At 36.1% G+C, this 23,710-nt stretch overlaps 2 protein-coding genes and 1 long non-coding RNA gene across 17 annotated transcripts in view; 1 reads left to right on the top strand and 2 right to left on the bottom strand.

Moving 5' to 3' along the window:
• Positions 1-1,947, bottom strand: part of cracdla (cracd like a) — a 34,942-nt gene extending 32,995 nt beyond the window's left edge. For all 10 annotated transcript variants that reach the window (XR_015499052.1, XR_015499051.1, XR_015499050.1 and 7 more), the window contains exon 1: positions 1,883-1,947. The gene's annotated coding sequence lies outside the window, so the exon portion shown is untranslated. The remainder of the gene's footprint in view (positions 1-1,882) is intronic.
• Positions 1,948-2,056: 109 nt separating this feature from the next.
• Positions 2,057-15,084, bottom strand: mitd1 (MIT, microtubule interacting and transport, domain containing 1). 6 transcript variants are annotated; one of them, XR_015498786.1, is made up of 8 exons: positions 14,668-15,084; positions 13,860-13,961; positions 10,608-10,744; positions 10,445-10,531; positions 7,725-7,837; positions 6,680-6,740; positions 2,788-3,271; positions 2,062-2,431 (listed from the first exon to the last, which is right to left on the bottom strand). XR_015498786.1 is itself a non-coding variant. In NM_200201.3 (7 exon segments), coding segments are annotated over 7 exon segments (741 nt in total). In that variant the 5' UTR covers positions 14,813-15,084; the 3' UTR covers positions 2,057-3,175.
• Positions 12,027-15,006, top strand: LOC147842252 (uncharacterized). Its single transcript, XR_015499156.1, has 2 exons — positions 12,027-12,863; positions 12,949-15,006. It is a non-coding gene; the product is annotated as an uncharacterized LOC147842252 (long non-coding RNA).
• Positions 15,085-23,710: the final 8,626 nt, after the last annotated feature.

Raw genomic sequence — 23,710 nt, forward strand, 5'->3', positions numbered from 1 at the left:
ACGCACACACAGGGAGAACATGCAAACTCCACACAGAAATGCCAACTGACCCAGATGGGGCTCGAACCAGTGACCATCTTTCTGTGAGGCAAACGTGCTACCCACTGCGCCACCGTGACACCATTTATTTTGTTCAAATGCACCAAAATATATAACATATTCAGGGCCGTGCACAGGGGGGTGGTGAGGTGGCTAGAGCCACTGCCCCTCTGCCCTTTGCGATCCCCCCCCACTTCTTCAATTTTGTAATCGCTCCCTCACCAGGGTCTGTGCACGGGCCTGCTTATATTCGCTGAGAAATTAATAAAGATATTCATGCATAAACAGCTGAGCACTGTATATTGTGATAGGAAAGTTTTGTCAGCCACTTAGCTTTACCCTATACTGCTATTTATGCATGTTCTCTCAAATATTCTAGCTGTAATAATTCATTCTACTGTGATAAAATCACTATTCACATCTACAAAAACGTACATTTCACTAATAATTTTCGACAAAAAAATTTACATTTCCCTAATAAATTGTTCTTTGAAGTACAGTGAGACTCCAGGTCTATAATTTAAAGTGTTAACATACTTTCTAATAAGATACAAGAAGATCATCACCAGGATTATTTTACAAAACCTTACATTTAAAAAAAGATGTTAGCGCTTCTATATTTCAATTCAAAATGATAAGAAATTACATTTTAAGATTTCTTGTCAAGTTGTTGCCATTAAATTGGATTAACAAAACGGGTGTTTAGATTTTATTTACATAGTGTGTACTTTCCAACTAAAATGTTTTATATAATATTATTATGATAATTCTTGAAATTTTAATTCTTTTTAAAATGATTCCCAAGTGAGGTTTAACAGAGCAAGGACATTTTTGCACAGTATTTCATTTTACATTATTCTTTCAGAGAAAGACGTGTTTATTTTAGTTTGGCTGATATTAAAATAATACCTTTAAGATGAATACTAACAGCCTATCTCGCAAAACTAGTGAAATAGTATGTAATCATAGCAATAACAGAACTAAATAATTGTTAGAAATTTTGTCATTATAACCATGTAGAAAAATGTGTTGAAATCAAATCTTTCCGATAATCAATAGCGAAATATTTGAAAAAGAATTACATTTCATAAGCAGTGTAATTTTGTCATTAAAGGCCTATATGTAAAATAATAATAATAATAAATAAACGGAATAATCTATTCTGACAGATGATTATCTGACAATATATTCAAATCGAAAGAAAATAGAGATTTAAACTGTATGCAAATGAAGCCGCACTTTTTTTTTAAGTTATCGCATCCTGGAAATGTTTCATGAGCAGAACATAATGCTCATCGCTTCAGTCGGTTTCTCTTGAGAGCTGAAAGTGTTTTTCAGAGACAACGCTCTATATTTTTCTGAACCGAGATGAGAAGAGCCCATATCGAGATTAAGGGCGATTATAAATTTAATCTCCAGCAGTGAATTCATGCGAGTGTCATTGTAACTAATGGTTTCTAATATGACAAGCTAAAGAAACTCTGACGGACACAAGCAAACAAACAAATACAGCAACTCAACACGACACCGTCTGCGTTTCAATTACACTAATTGACAGCATTACTAGTCAACAATCTGTTTTCCTTCACAAACCACAAACAATGTAGTTTATATAAAAGATGATGACTACATACTTATTCAAAAACACATTAACTATTAGCAGGTCATTCTCTACGTAACTGTTAAACGTAATATACATGCACATTCTTACGCTTTTAATATTAATACAAAGCATATCGTAAATAATACAGTATCTAAAATCCGGATTAACACAAAAAATAGACATTATGACTGCCCTCAGATTTAATACGAATGTAAATATAATGGCAGGTAGGCTACTCACATGCTGATGTAAATCATTGAGGAGGAAAGTTGATGTGATTTCTGCCATTCGTTTGCTCTTTGACTGAGCAGGTGGAGCGAAACACCGTCATATCAAGCGATGCGTGACGTTGAACACAAGGTGTAATATTAACGCAAATCTTTCCTCTTGAAGACTGAGTGACCACAAGATGGCGCCGCTACAGTGCAAAACGTTTATTGAAATCAGCATCGCAAGTAAAACAGCTCACCTTTACGGTTTGAATCAAGGGCACATTATATAATGGTGACAGAAATATTAGACACATTTTATTTACAAATGTACTTTTTACAATAGTTACAGAAGCAGAACAAGTAAACATACATTTCAGTGAACAGAAGTTTGAGGGAAATTGTTCAGCCCAAAAGTGACATTTCTGTCATTATTTAATAACTCTTTTATTTGATTCAAACCTTTAAGAGTTCCTTTCTTCTGTTAAACACAAAGGAAGATATTTTGAAGTTAAAAACCTGCAACCGTTGACTTTCAAAGTATTTCCCTACTTAAAAATCCAGCTTAAACCAGCCTAGGCTGGTTGGCTGGTTTTAGCTGGTTGACCAGGCTGGTTTTAGAGGGGTTTTGGCCATTTCCAGGCTGGTTTCCAGCCATTTCCAGCCTGGTCTTAGCTGGTCAGGCTGGGAGATGACCAGCTAAAACCAGCTTGACCAGCCTAGCCAGGCTGGGAGCCCAGCCAAAACCAGCTACATCCAGCTTAAGCAAGGGTGGTCAAGCTGGTTTTAGCTGGATTTAGCAGGTCATTTTTCAGCCTGACCAGCTAAGACCAGGCTGGAAATAGCTGGAAACCAGCCTGTAAATGGCCCAAACCCCTCTAAAACCAGCCTCATCAACCAGCTAAAACCAGCCAACCAGCCTAGGCTGGTTTAAGCTGGATTTTTCAGCAGGGTTGTTTTTCTTCTTATGGAAGTCAATGATTGGTTTGCAGCTTTCTTAAATATATCTTCTTTTGTGTTCAACAAAAGGAGGAAACATAAAGGTTTAGAACCACTTGAGGGACAATAAACAGTGCAGAAATGTTCAATTTTGTGTGAACTATCCCTTTAATAAAAAACTCATACAAGTTACAGAATAAGCCTCTGCATATTCCCCTGCAATTCAGATAGAAGCATGTAAAAGTAAATAAATCAGTTCTTTCGCATCTTTTAAAAGCTTAAAATGGGATCAAAAGGCACATTTCCAGTCATCCACGTAGGCCTGCGGATTGCAAATGAAGTCCCGTAAATATGTCAGGCAGTGGAAAAGCTTTCGCAAGCAAGATTAGGTCTTCTTGGTGTGTTTGGTATGAAAAATGTCAACTGTAGTCTCATGACACTCTCTCAAATCATAGTCACAGTATCCAACAGAGAAGCGACCCTTAAAAAGAGAGCGAGAGAGAAAATGATGTCTTTAATTTGTGGTCCGACTTCATATTAAATGCCTTTAAATACTATGTACTTACATTTAACTCTCTACCGCACACATTATGATAAATCTATTAAAAAATAAATATATATTACTTTTTCTTTTCTTAAAATGGCTTAACTTGAAGCGCTGTAAACATTTTTTGGAAAAACTTATTTATTAAGGTACTTTATGATATGTTGCCATATGGCAACAATGTCCAACAGTGGATCCAACTTTCCTTATAATTAATAATTTTGTTGTTTAAAATTATTTAATTGGTGTTGCAGTATTAGACGCTTTAACACAGAACTTATAAACGACACCTTACACATACTTTACAACAACTGATATTCCAACAGCTTTCATTTACTACTTTTTGTTGGTAACACTTTACAATAAGGTTCATCAGTTAATGCATTTACTAACATGAACTAATCATGAACAACACATGAACAGCATTTATTAATCATAATTGAACATTTACTAATGCATTATTAACATTTAAGTCCATGCTTGTTAACATTAGTTAATGCACCATGAGTTAACATGAACTAACAATGAACTACTGTATTTTCATTAACTAATGTTAACTAACATGAACAAATACAGTAGTAAATGTATTGTTCATTGTTTGTTCATGTTAGTAAATGCATTAATTAACATTAACCAATGAACCTTATTGTAAAGTGTGACCATTTTTTAAATAAATATTATTAAAAACAAACCTAATATTGTATTATCATATATAACATATAGTAAATATAAATATTTTCTTCAGTAAATATTTTAACAAATAAATAACAAGTCTAGTATATCCAAGTGCATGATGTAGCTACTAGCTAACAATGTTTATGCATATTATACTATATACTATACTACGCCTGCTTATCTGCCTCTGAGCTAACTTACCTGAACTGTCTCTATTAAATGTCCAGTCTGCATCATTCTCAGGGTCACTAAAACCCATCTCATCCTCACTTTCATCTGCAGGATGAGCCAGTTCTGTCCTTTTCTTCTTTCACTTAGCATAGAACATGGTGGTGCTCGCTAATACAATGTTCCCTATATTGATATCTATTCAAAAGTAGTATCGCCCTTAAAACTAGATTTTATCCATAATGCAAATGCCATTAACACATGACTAATCAACATTATATGCATAATATTGTTATTGTTATAACTTAAAAGGTCACAGCTGACCTTGCTAGCTAGCTAACCCAATGCAATATTGCATGTTCCTCTATAGGACAGTGTTGCCATTTGGCAAGACATACATTGATCGATTTACAAAAAAAATTTTGTTGTGAATTGTGAATATGTCATCATAACTTACTGGAGGTGATGTTTCAGTTTTTTTTGAGGATCTGATATAATTAGATCCTTTGTTTTTATTGATGTTTACATTTGCATTTACAGTAGGTAAGAGTTCAAAGTGGCCATTACCGCCGGAGCTTATACCGCCACCGTTTTAAATTGCTGCCGCTCTGTTTTTAGTGTATGACCGCAGTTTGTGAATAAGCCGCCAGGGGGCACAAAAGCAACAGGATGCGAACAGACAGAAATAGCCTATACAGCAGCTTTAAGTATGCTACTGTGCTTGTAAATGAGATTAAACAATAAGTCAAAGCATTATAATCCCTTCATTAATCATTTAAAATTTGTTAACACGCTTTATTGTAAACTTGTTAAGTGCAAAGAGGATTCGTTTTGGAAAATAGTTTCGAAGAAATAAAAGACAACTAAAACGAAAGCACAAACATTCAGTACAAATAAGTAGTCTTAAATAAATAAATAAAGCAGTCTTTTAGCCTAAATATAGAGCGATGTTCAGTGTTTGCTATTTTGATAGGACTAGGACAAGACATTTTCATTTATGTTTTCATTTTCGTTTTTATTTACATTTTCGTTGTTGATTATATTTTACTATCTCATTTTATGTCTCAATCATTGTACATAATAATAAACGAATAATGAAAAATAAGTGAATAATGTAAATAGGCCTGTTACATGCCTGGGGGTGTTGCTCTGTTGTTCCCTCCTCCCCTTTCTGTTTCTATTTGCTGTCTCCTGTACTTTTAAATTCTAGGTGTTCCGATTGGTTGGCAGAGTTCTCCCGAGTGGAACAATCAGAAGAGGATGGGTGTTATTTAAACGCTCCAGTGATGACTCAGCCCAGATGAGAGGGGGATCCATGTTGCTTGTTGCTGCTGTGTTTTTGTAACTTTTGGTGCCTATTTTGTGCTCGGGTTCACTTTAAAGAGAGTTTTTGTGATTTAAAAATACCTAGAGGGAAGTGAAGGGAAGTATGTCACTTGACTTAGCAGATTTTTTTGTTATTCCACTAGGTTAGAGGCGGGTGCTACCATATATGTATGTTTGTTCCAGTCGGTGCAGTTGAGTAAGGGGCGTGTGACGCTGAAGATGTTTTTTTTCTTATTTACATATTTCTCTTTAGTTATTTAGAGGTGGGGGAGGGATTAGTTAGCGGGTGTTTAATTTGTTATTTTCTTTGATTTGGCACCGCTTATTCTCCTTCCCTCCATCAGGTATTTTTGTTTACTTTTTGCATTTAATGTACATATTTGTAAATATACTTTGGGTGATTTAAATATTCACTTCTTTATCTTTATTGTAATAAAGTGAACCAGTTTTTTTGCCACATCGTTGTCTGTGTTGATTCATAGCAGTTAACATCTCAGAGGAATTCTTAAAATATTGGGTTGTCATAATTATGTTAAGCCCTTTTTCATCCTCCGAGCCACACGGGGCGTAACAAGGCCTAAATAAGGTAGCAACTACTCACAATAAACGCCCGTCTGTCAGAAATCACGCCACAGAAAAACACAGCACGTCATGTGACTTAACCTAAGCACACTTTGGCTACTCTGAGGTCTTCTATTTCAAGCAAAAATAATAATGTTGATCTTAAAGAAACAGATGTTCTTAATTGAACATAAGTATCATGTTGTGATATGGTTACAGCGTGCAGTAGAGGGTTAAATTAATCATTTGATAGAATGCACTTATTTTGTACATACATGTTTTTACATTATACTTCTATTTAAAAATGTAATTTAGTAGTATTTATAGTAATTTACTGTAGTAAATTATTTATAATCACACGTTGACCCATACTTTACACCTTAACCCAGCCACACCACCAAACCTGTTCCTAAAGATACCTATATCCCACATCAATAGCACCACAAGTGTTGTGCGATACATTACGAGTACTTATTTTTTATTAGTCGTACCTAAAAATGAAGGCCACATAATATAAAGTGTGACTTTATTTGTATTTCAAACAAACATGCACCAATAGTAGGTTCTGTTTTAAATGTTACACAGCTATGAATGTTTAGCGAAAAGCCTGCTAACCTTTGGTTTTTTGAAATAATCGAGTCCCCTGCCGATCTTAATAATCCAACCGTTGTTAAACCTGAAGAAACACAACACAATTTAACACAACCAATGCAGTTCTGCATAGATATATACATTAGATGTCGCCTGGCCTATTGTTGTCTATTGGACTTAATGCGTCAATAGCGCCACCATCTTGGTACAGGGTAGCGCTCCTTTGAAATTAATGCGGGACCAAGGTACAGTGGAGGACTGTGGCCATCCAAAGCCAAAGATATACACATATATCTATGATCGGGAGTATTCCTGGATGTTAGTATGTAGTTTTTTTTCTAATAACGAAATTTATAATTTTACATCACCTTTCTACATTGATGGATCAGTGACCGCACGGACATTCCTGACAAAAAGCTTGTGTTTGTGTGTACAGAAATGTACTATTCACCCTCCCAGTTAAATTTGATCTAATCATGTCCTGAAACACAGCTCCTCTCCTGCTTTCACTTCTCATACTGACGAAGGGAGCGATTCGTTTGTGACTGAATCCCCCGAACGACAATAATGCAAGTTTCTGGCAGCGCAGCATCTCGTTGTCATATTTCTTTTGCATTGTTTACTGATTTTATTCAACAAAACTAGCATAAACCAAGTGTTTAGTGCGAGTTGGTGCTGCTTTGCCTTATAGTGAATGCAGTAAGTGACTGTTATCATCAATAACGTTACCTGATTAACACAAAAGTTCAGAACATACATAAACAGAAAAAAAACTTAATATTACCTATAAAATGTTCTGCCTTTGTGCTTAGTTTTCTTTGTTTGCTCGTTACTACACCCGTAGACAGCGCTAAAGTCCAGCATATTCACGTAATAACACTGTCTTGACTAGTGCAGTTGAATGCCATTTGTCCTGGGAGCACTGTACCAATGTGGCGGCGCTATTGACGCATGCTCAGAGTCCCTATGCGATATCTAGTGTATATATCTATGGCAGTTCTATAGGCAAAAGGGGTCCAAACAGGTACTAGCAAACAGTAAAAAGTACAAAAAAATGAGAACAATGTACCTGATCTCTCGGTCATGAATCGTAGAGGAGTACTGAATGTCCAGACAGATATCTTTACTCAATAGCGACTGCTTCATTTCTGCCAGAGCACTGCTTTGTTGAGTGGAGCTGTCCTTGAAAACCACAGGAATAAAAGCCCATTCACATCAGAAACTACAAGTATTAAGTATTTGTATACTCCAATACTTATATTAGCATAAATACCAGTTCAAAAAAAGTTCTATTTATGTTATGGCACTTTAAATTAACTTTTTTGCAATTATATTTTGCAGTCATTTTGGATGTTAGCAAACTTTTATTAAAGTCTCCACGAAATCAAAACTAGCCAAGTGATTTTGTTAGCTCACATTGCCAGTTTTGTGGTGAACACTTCATCTGTGCATGTCATCAAAGAGCATAGAATCACCAAGAGGCGACATTCTGTTGCTATTTGAAAAAGATGTCGCTAGTGTGACGCGGCGGCCTTTATGGAAATAAAATTCTAATAGAACAGCAACACAGACAAGTAACGTCAGACAGAATTAAAAAAAAAAATATGGAGTTAAATATGAGTTAAAATATTATATATTCATACACCAATATTGAAAAGCAACATTTTAAACAATATATTCAATGAAATTTATTAATGAATTTCCAAAACGTTTACAAGACTAAGTTTAATTTAATATCTTATTAACTTATGACATAAAAGTAAGATTAAAAAAATAACTTCAATAAGTATTTTTTTTTTTTTAGTTTTACTTTAATTAGGGTGATGCAAAAATAAGTATACCCCACATTAAAAACTACTTTTTCTAGTTTGTATAGCCTCTATGATTTTTAATGACACCGTAAGACATCTAGGCATGGAATGAACAAGTTGGCTTCATTTTGCAACATCTACCTTTTTTTATTCTTCAAAAATAATCTCTCTTTTAGAGTTGCTCAAAAAGATGCTCGACTTAATGTCTCTTCAGAATTCCCCATATGTGTTCAGTTGGATTCAGATCAGGAGACATTTTTATAATAATATATTAACAATGTGTGTGTGTGTGTATGTGTGTGTGTGTGTGTGATGAACTTACGTCAGAATTCAGTCATTTTGGACAAAGTGGCTTTTTACAAAAAAGCTTTATTAGTCTTTTTTTAACAGGCAACACTGGAAAAATACTCATTCATTCATTTTCTTGTCGGCTTAATGATTTGTACTTCTGCGTCAAACGCAAGCGTATGCTACGACGTTGACGCATAGCCCTACGCCGTGGCCGTCGGTGACAAGCACCTCTCAAAAAATTTAACTACTCGTCGCAACGTCGCGTAGCGCAAGCTCGGTGATTGGTCAGCTTGGTAGCTATGACGAGTCTGGGCGGGACCCGATGGAGCGATTGTTTACAAGTGTGGAGTTGTTGCACGTCTGCCGGTTCCTGCCTCAAAATGAGCGAGTTTGAGCCACTTGTACATCCAGGAAGTGTTCAGGAAAAGCAAAACAGCAGCGAAGAAACTCGACAAAGAGGAACACTAAAACCTCAATGCCAACTAGCGTTTCAAAGTGTTAATGCAGACCAACAGAGACAGCACGCAGAAGTATAACTGCACAGCTATGCGCGTTGCATGCGCCGTGGGTTACGCCAGTCACTTGACGCAGAAGTATAAACCAGTCTTTAGTCCCTTTATTAATCCAGGGTCACCACAGCGGAATGAACCGCCAACTTATCCAGCCAGTTTTTTTATGCAGCGGATGCCATTCCAGCCGCAACCCATTCCTGGGAAACATCCACACACATACACACACTCATACACTATGGACAATTTAGCCTACCCAATTCACCTGTACCGCATGTCTTTGGACTGTGGGAGGAAACCCACGCGAACGCAGGGAGAACATGCAAACTCCTCACAGAAACACTATTTGAGCCGAGGTTCGAACCAGCGACCCAGCGACCTTCTTGCTGTGAGGCGACAGCACTACCTACTGCGCCACTACGTCGCCTGGAAAAATACAATATTCTATTATAACATATAATATCAACATCCCATGTTGAAAGTCATGTTATTTTAACTTAACATGTCAATATTTATTTATATTATACCAGTGTGTAAACTATTACAATAAAGTAATTTAAAATAATTTCACCTGAAAGTGAGTTCCAAGAAAGTAAGTATGGTTAAAATATAAACAGTCTGTAAAATAAACTATTAAAAGTGCTGATGATTGTGATTTTAAGTGTTGTATTGTCGTCTTTCAGGTTGTATCTCATCTTTAACGCTTTTTAAATTAAAAACAAAGCAACTGCTAGCCATCGCAACAGTAATAAGATCCAATGGACGGCCGATCGCTTTCACTCAAAAATGGCGGAATCACAGGGCTGTTGCTGCACTGGAACTTTCTATTGAGTGTCGCTTCTTGGTCATTCTAAGCTCTTTGATGTCATTAAGAAAAAAATAATTTGCCCTAGTAATCTCTAATTGAAATCTAAAAATGCACACCCTGTTTTTTTTCAGTTGTCAAGATGTTGTCAGATTACATATACTTTTACAAATGGGCGTGGCTAACATATTTAACCATGCCTCTCCAACTGTCAGTTTTGACAAAAACAGATATAGTGAGGATGAGGTGTCTGTTAGCTTCCATTTCTCTAGGGGATGCGTCACAAAAAACAAAACAAAAAAAATGGTTGTATCATCCCGGTTCATGAGGACTTTAAGCTTTATATTAAAACCTCATTTCCTTTCAAGTTTACCTCATCCTGTGAGGTCAGAAGGTGAATGGTCTTCACTGTAGATGGACATTTCAGCAGCATCTCACAGAAACGGAGGAAATTATACAACTGCAAAGCAAAACACTGGTCATTCTAAGCTCCATCACTGCTGTTTCTTCACTCTTTAATAAAGCGTAGTCTGTACCTGATGGACGTGCCGTACATATGGGTCTTCCACCCAGACTTCAGTCAGTCCATCTGTGATGTACGGCTTGAAGAGGGATTCATAGCTGTAACCAGTGGAGCTGTCTGCTATCTTTATCTGCTCGTGGTATTTACCCTCTGACAGTGGAGACAATCAGAAGAATGGAAAAAGCTGATTAAACCTGAGGTTTTCAGTCATACAGTTGAAGTCAAAATTATTAGACCCTGTTTATTTTTTCCCCAATTTCTATTTAACGGAGAGAAGATTTTTTTTCAACACATTTCTAAACATAATAGTTTTAGTAACTCATCTCTTATAGCTGATTTATTTTATGTTTGCCATGATGACAGTAAATAATATTTGACTAGATATTTTTCAAGACACTTCTAAACAGCTTAAAGTGACATTTAAAGGCTTAACTAGGTTAATTAGGTTAACTAGGCAGGTTAGGGTAATTAGGCAAGTTATTGTATAACGATGGTTTGTTCTGTAGACTATCAGAAAAAAATAGCTAAAAGGGGCTAATAATTTTGTCCTTAAAATGGTGTTTAAAAAAATTAAAATTGCTTTTATTCTAGCCGAAATAAAACAAATGAGACTTTCTCCAGAAGAAAAAATATTATCAGACACACTGTGAAAATGTCCTTGCTCTGTTAAACATCATTTGGGAATTATTTAAAAAAGAAAAAAATATTCACTGGGTGCTTATAATTCTGACTTAGCCCAACATCCTCATCATGAATGAACCTAAAAAGGCAGATATGTTTTTATTTATACATGCCCAATCTTCAGGTCTTAGATTTCTACTCACTACAGTACTGCTCTGTTAGATGTTCATTCATTCATTTTCTTGTCGGCTTAGTCCCTTTATTAATCCGGGATCGCCACAGCGGAATGAACCGCCAACGTATCCAGCTAGTTTTTATGCAGCGGATACCCATCTCTAGGAAACATCCACACACACATTCACACACACACTCATACACTACGGACAATTTAGCTTACCCAATTCACCTGTACCGCATGTGTCTGGACTGTGGGGGAAACCGGAGCACCTGGAGAAAACCCACGCGAAGGTAGAGACAACATGCAAACTCCACACAAAAACGACAACTGAGCCGAGATTCGAACCAGCGACCCAGCGACCTTCTTGCTGTAAGGCGACAGCACTACCTACTGTGCCACTGCCTCGCCCGCTCTGTTAGATGTGTTATTATTTAATATTTTTGTATCATTTATTTTACTGAATTACGTAATTTTATGCATACTTTAATTTACTGTGTTAATTTACTCACTCACATTCCTTTGGCATATTCCTTGCTTCATCAGGGGTGCAACCTTGCCAACCACTTAGCCAACCTGCCGCCTAATGTCTTCATTTCATTATTTGTATTTATTTTCTATGTATTATTATTATTTAAGTTTAATTGTTAAATTTGTCACAATATCAGTCCTTTTTGTAGTACGATATATTACACAACAATTTATTACTGTTAGGACTGCGTTGTTTTGTGTTTCTGTGTGTTTGATAAGATTTCTAGATTGGGGGCGTGCCTTCAGCGCACATGATGCTAGTCGCCACCCTTATTTAAACCCCGGCAGAGAGTTTGTTGGGGCCGCTGTCCATTCACTTGGCAGTTGGCCAGAGCTGCGCTCCAATTTGGGCATTATGCTTTGTTTCGCATCCATACACTGTCATTGACATTCACCGCATCCATTCACTTGCATTTCACACTGATTGAACATATTCATAGTGATATTTTGATTATATTATTTCAATCGAGTTAAATAAATCTTCTTTTTGATTACACTTCGCCGTGTCGTCTCCCTCACTATGTTACATTCCTGAGCCAGGTGTAACAATTACGATAAACAGTATTGTTGTCCTTTTCAAATCAATTTATGCTGCTCATTATACAATGCAAGTATGAACATAATAGCACCATAATTATTAGCCCTCCTTTGATTTTTTTTTTTTTTTAATATTTCCCAAATGATGCTTAACAGAGCAAGGAAATTTTCACAGTATGTCTGATAATACTTTCTCTTCTGAAGAAAGTCTTATTTGTTTCATTTCGGCTAGAATAAAAGCAGCTTTTAATTTTTTAATAAAAATTTTGAGGTCAAAATTATCAGCCACTTTAAGCTATGTATATTTTTTTGATAGTCTACAGAACAAGACATCATTATACAATAACTTGCCTAATTACCCTTACCTGCCTAGATAACTTAATTAACCTAGTCAAGCCTTTAAATGTCACTTTAAGCTGTATAGAAGTGTCTTAAAAAAATCTAGTCAAATATTATTTACTGTCATCATGGCAAAGAAAAAATAAATCAGTTGTTAGAAATGAGTTATTAAAACTATTATGTGTAGAAATGTGTTGAAAAAATCTTTCCGTTAAACAGAAATTGGGGGAAAAAAAGGGGGCGAATAATTCAGCGGGGCTAATAATTCTGACTTTAACTGTATTTTAGTAGATCACATTAGTAAGTCAACCAAACATTTTTTAGCTGCCCATCATAGTAAATTTTTTTAAAATATTTTTGCAGTTGTTGTTATTATTAAAAACAAAACATTTTTTAAATTCTTGACAACTATGTTTTTTTAATATATTTTTTTTTTAAGTGAGTGAGGGGTTGTTAAGGATTTTAACTGCTAAAATAGGGGTCTACTGAGGGGGGGAACCACATTGATGTAAAGTTGGTTTTACATTTGCACATTCGTTTATTTTGTGTTTCATTACTACTTTGAATATTCGGTTATATTGTAAAAAGAGGACCATATATTCAATGTTTTAAAGTGTAAGAGGGAAAATTATGGGATTATGGATTCCTATATAGATTGGTTTATATATATGGATTCATATATATATGGAACATTGAGCTAAAATTGGCTCTATATTGCGCATTTGGACTTTCTTCTTAATAATATAACTTCCGAAATTATACTTTGCGAATATAAAATAGGGAAAACAAATTAGCGACACACGACTGCATTAGTACAGCATTATTCACAGTCAGTTAAATATTGCTAATGTTAATTTGAAGTCATAATTACATGCGATTTCAGACTAATTATTCAAAGAAGCATGGTAAACAAAATATATAGTTGTCACTCTTAAAAAACGAAGGAATATATAAACATAAAACCAACTTCATCTCAATGCAAACCACTGCCTTAGACCCCTAGTCTTTTATAAAAAAAAAATCCTGGTTTAAACCACTTTGTCTGACAAACTCACAACTAACCTTCTTTCAGCTTGGTGGTGTGCTCCTTGATCTGTTCTGCTCTTTCCATGTAACCCTTGATCTTCTCTCTGTAGTGCATCTTCTTCGCTTCATCTTTTACAGCTACACACATAAAAAAAAAAAAATCTGACTACAATAAACAGTAAACTGACAAGCAAATTGACAATATAACCAACAGCAATCTCATAAATAAAACATCTTTTTCTTTGAACTCCAATTCAATATTTATACCATGTTTAACAAAAAAAAAAAGAAATCACACCGAAATAACTGTAAAAAAACACAATGAACAATACTCAATGAACAATACTCTCCTCTTAATCTTTACAGAAAACACATTTAAACCAATATCTCTACAACATTTTGCAATTAATTTTACAGAATAAGAATGCTGAATAATTTTAAATCATACCTCTCTGATTTTATTTGTTATACAAAAACGTCTGGAGCTCTTAAAAGTCTCATTCCAGTTGACATCTTGAAATTGTGATCTCCAAAAACAATCCAGCAAATCATTCTAAGATAATTATTATTAATAGATTTATTTCTTTCACATTTAAACCTTTCAATTTAAGACTCATATCTAAATTTGTATTTTGAGCTATATAATTTTCTAATAATTTCATTAGCTTTATTTACCATCATATTCTCTTTGACAGGAATAAAAACATTTTTTTCTAGAAACTCTAAATAGTTAAGCACATGATCATTACTATCTGAAAGTTGCGAAACCAGCAAAATATTATTTCTAAAACAAATAATTAAAAAAAGAAATTTATTTTGGTGTGTAATCAGACTGCTGTCCCACCTTTGAGCACGTCCAGCAGCAGCTGAATGCCCTCCTGGTAGCAGACCAGCGCCTCCTGAAAGCGGGAGCAGTGGTCGAGCTGCACGGCTCTCTTCAGGACGGACACCGCGGAGCTCTCCACACCCGGCAGCAGATCCTGAGCCATGAGCCCCCGTCAACAACAAAGATGATGACTGCTCTGCTGACAGTAATCGTTAAAGGCTCACCATTAGCAGCGCCATTCAACAAATCAAAACAATCAGATTTAGAGGCGTTTGTAGTTTGAAGTTACACTAATCGATAGAAACACATTTATTTTGTTAAAATGAATCAAAAGAATGTATCGTCGGCTGTATTACACCGAGAAAACAACTTTACGAGAGAAAAAATTCTTTGAATCGGACGCTACAGTGTGTTTAGACGTTTCCTGTAGGAACTAAAGTGCGAAGTCTTCCGTGGCAATTATGTTGAAGGACCAACTTCCGTTTAGTCGCACCGCTGGTTAGTTTTGAAAAATAAAAGTAAATAGACAGTTTGGCTTTAATAATATACGAATTAAATTATAATGTATAGCAACGCGTCATTTGAAGAACATTTAAGCTACTAATATTAAGTGCGCATGCAATTTTTAATTTCTAAAGTTGTTAATCTTCTAAATTATATAGATATTTTTAACTGCAGGCTAGGCACAATGCATGGGCTAATACTCTGTCATGAAAGATAATATATCACTAAATATCAAACAATATATAAAAATATTATTTAGCATTTTAATTTAAGAATAAATTAATACTTTAAAAAAAATACACTACTCGCATGAGCTGACAAAAGTCCTGCATATGCACAGTGTTCATGCAGACATTTTGGTATTGTAAATTCAATCAAACATTGTGCATAACTCGTTACAACACTTTTGCATAATTTTATTTCTATTTTTTTTTACTTTAAAATGTAGTAAATTCAACTTTTAGGTGATTGCAAAGGTATTGTGTGAAATTATTTTATATATATTGTGCATGGGAAAATGTGTTTCTGTAACAGTTTTGTGAAGTGTTGTAAAATGTTAAGCAAAAAATAGATCTTTTGATTTATGTTAAAGTATTTTTTCTAAAGTAAAAATGTGTATTCACACAAAAATAAACTTTTTTTTGTAAACTGAAACATTGTTTAAAAATGTAAAATTGACACATTTTGGATATTGCAAAAAGCTTTTGATTATTCTTGAAGGAACACATTTGACACTAGTAAGGTACAAAGTGTCTTCTCACTGTGGTACCTTCATGGATCACATTTGTTCCTTTGATGATGGTACAACATTGTATCTGCAGGTTTTTTCAAAACTAAAGGTACATTTTGGTTTCCCATGGTACAAATCGAGTACTTAAAGCTACAAACTAAAATAGTACAAATTTGTTTCTTTGTCTTAATTTACAATTCGGTCCCATAAAAAAGCTACTGCCCCAGTGACAAGGGTTTGTACCTTATTTGGTACAACACTGTACCATTTTTTTCTGAGAGTGTGATGTAATTTTTAACCAGTGGCCAGAGGAAGCATGTGGCACATTAAAATTCATTCAATGGTATTTTATTAACCTTCTACTGTAACCTGTACAGGCGATTCATTTCGCTGTGGCAACCCCTAAATAACAAAGAGACCAAGGCAAAAAGAAAAATGAATGTAACCTGTACGATACACTCTCAGAAATAAAGGTACACGATCTGTCACTGAGGTGGTACCTTTTCCAAAGTTACAAATTTTTACCTAAAAGGTCCAAATTAATATCTCAAGGGTTCATTCTAGTACCTAAAAAGTACAAAAGTGTTCCTCTTCAAATTTGTACGTACTATTACATACTTTTGTGCTACCAATAGACCCTTTAAGTACAAATGTGTACCTTTTAAAAGCTCTTGGCTCTGCCCCCTTGTTACGTTGGGCGGGAAGTCAAACTAATTTTCATGTGAAGCAACACACCCCTAAAACAGCAATCTATGTACACGCCCCCTTAATATCACTTTTTAACACATCATAATAAAAACATCTGAACTGTGTTTTGAACTGAACCTAAACCGGCACACTCAGAACAACCATAATATTAATATAAAATCATAAGGGGTAAACCATGTGCCCTTTAAAGTATTGCTGTAATATAGCACTATCTCCTATAATTACAAGTTCAAGAACCACTTTTAGTGATATTTAGCACCTTTTTAGTTACAAGTGTCAGCAATTAAATATTATAAATCTTTACAGCACAAACAGCGCTGTTTAGTTTCTAACAGGTGGAATGAAATGTTACAATTCAACCCAGTAGGCTGGATTAACACTAGAGTGAGACATTATACAATAAGATTTATGACTAAAAATAGATTTTTATTAGCTTTTCTATTATTTTTTAAACTTAATTTTATTCAACACTGAGTTTTCAGTATAATTGATGTGTGTCTCAGTGTAACAAAGCTGAATACAATGTGCAAATGTGTATCAGTTTCAACAATTGAACGCTTTCATTAGGCCACAGAGGACTGGTAAAGACATCCACACACACTCGTTCACTCATACACTACTGACACTACCTACTAAATTGTCCATAATGTATGAGTGTGAGTAAGTGTGTATGGTTGTTTCCCAGAGATGGGTTGTGGCTGGAAGGGCATTCGCTGCGTAAAAACATGCTGGATAAGTTGGCGGTTCATTTAGCTGTGGCAACCCTGGATAAATAAAGGGACAAAGCCGAAAAGAAAATGAATGAATAAACCAACCATTCCCACCTGGCTTTTTTTTTATTACTGTAGGTGCACCTGTAAAACACCTTTAACACAAATTTCTAATCAGCCAATCATATGGCTGCAACTCAATACATTTAGGCATGTAGACATGGTCAAGATGATCTGCTGCAGTTCACACCGAGCTTCAGGGGTGCATTTCCCAAACAACAACATAACTGGTGGCTGAACTACCATCGTACGATGCATCATTTGGGAAAAGAACTTTGTAGTGAGGAGTGTTTCCCAAAACCCCTAGTTTCTCTGTCGCAGATCCATGGCTTGAACTATGTTAGTTGTAACGTAAAATAATGCTCTAAACTGGATGGAGTAACAACTTCTTTAGAGAAAAACTCAAAATTTCTTTGTGCAAATCATATTGTTTTATACGCACATTCATTTAAAATAAAATCCAATATTAGATATGGGAAAAATCATGCACTCGCTTTCCATATTAACTGAAATATATGTAAATGGCACATATAGAGCCTGTGTTTCCTGTACTAATATTATTAAGAAGTTGAACATTACATACTGTATTGTTATCACTTACAAAAGTTAACACATATTGTATTATCATGTAAATCATATAAATAAATAAATAATTAGGCTATTTATTATAAAATGAAGTTTAATATTTATTATTCATTAGAATTGAAAAAAACATACTTTAATAATTATCATGATGATGATAATGATGATAATATTAATATGAATAATAATAATTATTAATATTATTATTAAAATATTGTTTATTTATTTATTTTAAAGTCTACTTTTACTAAATGACTCTTGTAAACCACTGCAGAAAGTTCTATCCAGCAGGCCAATGTCATATACACTACAAATACTTGATAAATAACCCACTATAAATAAAATAATTTACGTATGCTTTTTGTTTTCACAAGCTTTGGAGACGTTACATAAATTTCACTTTTAAATAACAGGTCAGCTATAGCTTTCGTCATGAGGCTGTGTTCAAAATGACATCAAGGTTTTCAAAATGCACTGAGAAGAGAGCACAATTGTAAACATGAAGATCGCTAAAACTGAACTGTAAAAATAGTTTGAAAGCAAATTACACCTAAGAGAGATGACCTTAATGCTTTTTTATTTTTAATAATTCCAATTTTGAATGTTAGAATGTTCTAAAAGAATAAGGCATAGGGGGGATAATTGGGAATAGAACACAACCTGGAACTATGTTTCTAACTACAGCTCCAGAGGTATAGTTGTGAGTGCTCAAGTTTACGATGCAGTTTGCGAATGTTCGTTGGAGCGACGGATTTGGGGAACGACAAATCAACAAACTACGTTTGTACCGACGGAATTTGCGACCTTGGTTTTGGGAAACGCACTCCAGAATGGGGAAGAAAGGTGATTTAAGTGACTTTGAACATGGCATGGTTGTTGGTGCCAAACGGCCTGGTCTGAGTATTTCAGAAACTGCTGATCTACTAGGATTTTTACTCACAGCCTTCACAGCTTCTGTTACTTTTCATGCTGATCAGCTGACTGCTTACCTCCTTGTGGACGGCTTTTCTGCTGTTAGTAGTTTGCCCTGTGGCTTGCCATGTACAACAGTTGACCCGACGACAGGGTACAAGTTCGACAAGAAACAGTTCCAGAAAGCAGGTAAAACAAAAGGCAAAAAATTAAATAAACAAGGGAATAACCAGGTGAGAACATGGTATGAACTGAAAACGTGGTTTAAATCAGGCGGCCAAGAGGGCTTTTCTTTTTCTGGATTGCTTTTGAAAACACTGATTGTTGGGTTTAGGGAAGGCGGTGGGTGGGTTAATCGGTGCTTTTGAAAACACTATCTGTTAGGTTTAGGGAAGGTGGTGGGTGAGTTAATCGGTGCTTTTGAAAACACTGTCGTTGGGTTTAGGGAAGGTGGTTGGTGGGTTAATCGGTGCTTTTGAAAACACTCTCGGTTGGGTTTAGGGAAGGTGGTGGGTGGGTTAATCTGTGCTTTTGAAAACACTGTCGGTTGAGTTCAGGGAAGGCAGTGGGTGGGTTAATCGGTGCTTTTAAAAACACTATCTTTTGGGTTTAGGGAAGGTGGTGGCTGGGTTAATCTGTGCTTTTAAAAACACTATCGGTTGGGTTTAGGGAATGAGAGTTTAGTGAGCGGATTGGTTAATCTGTCAGTCAGTCTACAGTGGCCTCTGGTGGATTTACTCAAAAACAGCAGGCACGAATGGCACTCGAGGGAGAAATTTGAGATATGAAAAAGCATACACAGTGGCCTCTGATGGATTCACGAAAACCCTCTGAGATTTATTTCGTGATCTCCAGTAATGTATACAGGGGTAAGTACCAATAATAACCCTGGGTTGATTTATATGGGCTTAATCTAAACAAACAAATAAAATGATGTAATGTTCAACTTAATATGTTGGTTTCAAATTCAGCCCATATAAATGGTTTGCTACCACTTACCTTAAAATACTTTAGTAAACCCAATGAATCATTTTTTTCAGCATGCCTTTTCCCTCTCATCATTGCTCTCTCTCTGTTTCTCCTGCTTGTTCATAAAGGAGCAACGGCGACCACAAACAACATCAGAACATGCGAATGAAATGCTGGCTGGGCTGCTCCAACAGCTTTAACAGCCGAACAAGCCCGTTTTATTCACTGTTATGTGGGTGTAGTAGGGGGTGCTCTTTTAATGTACACGGTTTAAGAGTTGGGTGGAGCCGTATTTAGTGAGGAAGCATTTTATAGCTTAAATGGCTGAGAAGATTGAGTGAGAGCAGAGGACAGATGTGGTCAGGGCAGCTGTGGCGAGGAAACCTAAAGACTGCTGTCTGACCAGCACCACAGTAACAGCATACTTCCCATTCTTCCTCCAAACCTCAGACCAGCCACGCCATTTCCTCTCGCCAACTGCCCAGAGCTTCCTCCTGCACTGGCATGAATGGAGGTTGGACGAGTGCGTTCAGTCAGTCTGTGAACAGTTGTAACTATGGAATGTAATTCATTACCATGTCTTTGTGGCGGATTGTTTTATTTTCCGGGGAATAGCATCCTTAGTAAATATGCGGTTGTGAGATATTGTCGCATGTGTGTAGTTCACTGCAACTCACTGCTAAAAGAGGGAAACAGTGTCCAAAAATAGCATGTTTTTCTTCAAACTAAAAATGAATTGGCCTAATAAGGATGATCTGGATTTAACTTATGTAAGGCTATGTAAGAACGGTCTTTAAACCACAGCGGTTTGAACTGTAGTTCTGCCGAGTGACTAAAAAGTGATCAGCATGATAGTAAAAAACTACATTTCTAGTCAAACCATTCTTCTGCAATCTTATACCAAAAACGGAAATAAGGGCAGTATTAATAGCTATAAATGTGGGAGAGCGTTGATATTATGTTATTGTATTGTATTGCTATATGGAACAATTAAGTGTTGATGTTAAATCAAAAGTAATTACAAATACTTGAAAATGAGATGATTTAATGACAATAATTCTTTATGGTTACAACTGAATTAATAACAAAATAACTGTATAAAATGATAAAATATGAAATGATAAAACATATGGTACAAATTGTACCCAGCTTAAATGTAAAATTAAAGTTACCATAGGTAGAAGGAGAGACACAGGGGGAGGGAGAGAGAGACAAAGAGAGCAGGCCCAAAAGCCTGATTGCAGTAGAGTCAGAGAAGATAGACTCCAGAGGAGGAGAGGAGCAGAGCAGGAGAGAAGCAGGCCAGGAAAAGAGAGGGCAGGAAAAGAGAGAGAGCCAGAGTTTACCACCTATTTTGTATCTTACTTGACCAGGTAACCACCAATGCTGAGACATTCAAACTGACCAATCAACATGTGACCACACTATAAAACCCCCAAAGTCCACCCAACAGGCCCTGATCTTATCAGTATCTGCCTTTGTAGTCAGTATGGACCTTCTTGAGTCAAAAAGACATGTTTTGTCATATAAACAAATGCATATGATAATTTAGCCTCTTACAGCTACATCTTGTTCAATAGACATTTTGCTTTTCTCCCCTCATATATGGTTTTGGATGTTTGTATGTCTTAATTCATCATGACAGATTCAGCAAGATGTTGGAATCATTTCTCAGAGACTTTAGTCCATGTTGACAGCAGAGATGAGATCATCACACAGCTTTTGAAGGTTTGTCGACTGCACATACATGAAATGAGCATCTTATTTTAACCAACTAAAAAGATATTGATCTTTTCAATATCAGGTCATTAAAAAGAGCTTAACAATAACAGAGAAGGGTTGTTTAAACAATCATTATCTTCAAGGAACTTAAAATTCTCCAACACCATTACACCACCTGCAGCCTGAATCTTTGATACAAGTTGGATCCATGCCTTTTGCTATTCTTACACCAAATTCTGCACTGCTGGTTGTATCCCTGCTTTAGACAAACAATACATTTCGAGAATGAAGCGCGGCCGTGGCTGGAAAACAATGTTTTAATGCATCGCACGTCACTTCAGGAAGAAGCGTGAATTAATTTAGCTAAACTGCGACATGCTCATCTTGTGGAAATATTACCAAAGATCCATGAGGTGATGTTTCCCCCCCCCTCTCTCTCTCTCTCTCTGTTGGTTAAGCGCTGTCAACAAATATTTTCCTCCAAATCCCATAATGCACAGCGCATCAGCCTACGGCAGCTGGATTAGTCCAAGAGGCGCAGTACTTTTTGCGGTTGAGTCTGTTTTAGTATGGATCATATTCCCAGCACAAACAAACCGCTCCAGGGTTAATTTGAAAGCGTACTGAGACCACCTCTTCAAGCAGGTACCCTTTATTGGTCCGCTTTTGGTGCGCACTCGAGTACGATTGCTACATTTACACCTGCCCAAACGAACCGCACCAAGAGGGAGAACGAACTCTAGTGCCATTCAACCGAACTAAATAAGGCCGGTGTGAAAGCACCCTTAGTCTCTATTTCAGAGGTTGCCGCTGCGACACCGGAATGAACCGCCAACTACTCCAGCACATGTTCTACATTGCGGATACCTTTCAAGCTGCAACCCAGTATTGGGAGACACCCGTACATTCACACACTCATACACTAAAGCCAATTTTGTTTACCCAATTAACCTATACCACGTCTTTGGACTGTGGGGGGAAACTGGAATCTTTTTCTTTGTCATTACTTAACAGCTAAACTTGTCATAAATCTGTCATAAACATGATTCATGAGGCCATTATGATCATGCCATGAATTTCAAAATAATTTTCATTATTTTTCTTAACCTCAACTACAGTTGTGCAAATTGAGTTTGCCATTAAGTGAAGTTTCACAAACTAATTTCGAGAGGAGCCATGATAGAATTGACTACAGCTGGTCCCTATCACTAATCACTAACTAGCCAATCGGATAATTCTAAATTTAATATAAATATCCAGCCTAAACTTTATCCCACATCTTCGTTTTGGAAACCTCTCCCCATCCATCCCTTCTCCTTCCTCCTCAATTCTAAGTGCGGGCGACACAGCGGGTCAGTGGCTAGCACTGTTGCCCCACAGCAAGGAGGTCGTTGGTTCAAACGCAAGCTGAGCCAATCGACACTCTCTGTGCAGAGTTTGCATGTTCTCCCCGTGCTCTCTTGGTTTTCGGCGGGTACTCCAGTTTTCTCCCACACAAAAAAACATGCAACAAAAGTTAAAGTCACAAGCACCTACTATGTAAAATTAGCCGTCTATTCTTGGCAAGTTATAGAGAACTACCTGATCTCATATCCCTTCTAATGCTTATTGACCAGGCGGGAGCCTTGGGCTCATCTATCTCCAAGCTCAGGGTTCTCTCCCGGGACAGCATGCCAAACCTGCTAAAATAGTCAAGCATTATCTAAGTGTGAACTCTTAAAATGTCATTCAATTTTAATGATACTGTTCAGAGTATTGTCAACTGAAAACGTTTAATGACAAATGCAAATTGTTCAACTAAAAAAAGTGATCAAATCTGTATTCATGACACAATTATAATTGCCTCATGACAATCATTATGACAGATTCATGACGTTTATGAAGTTATGTTGTCTTGGTAATGTCAAATTGTCATGACGAACATCTCAAACAATGTCATCTTCATGTTTAAATGAGCATGAGCTAATGACAATTGTTATAAGCATGTTGTATTCATATTCATAACGTGTCATATCATCATTATAAAGGTGTCATGAAAGCCTTTTGAGCACCTGTTCAAGACAAGTGTTAACGAATCTTTTAGCACTTCCAAAACTTGTCACATTATGTCTGAAATCTCACATTGTCAAGAAACTGCTGCAGTTTCGAACCAGCTGACAGATTT

Source organism: Danio rerio, chromosome 9 (assembly GCF_052040795.2).
Source record: "Danio rerio strain M-AB ecotype USA chromosome 9, GRCz13ab, whole genome shotgun sequence".
NCBI lineage: Eukaryota > Metazoa > Chordata > Actinopteri > Cypriniformes > Danionidae > Danio > Danio rerio.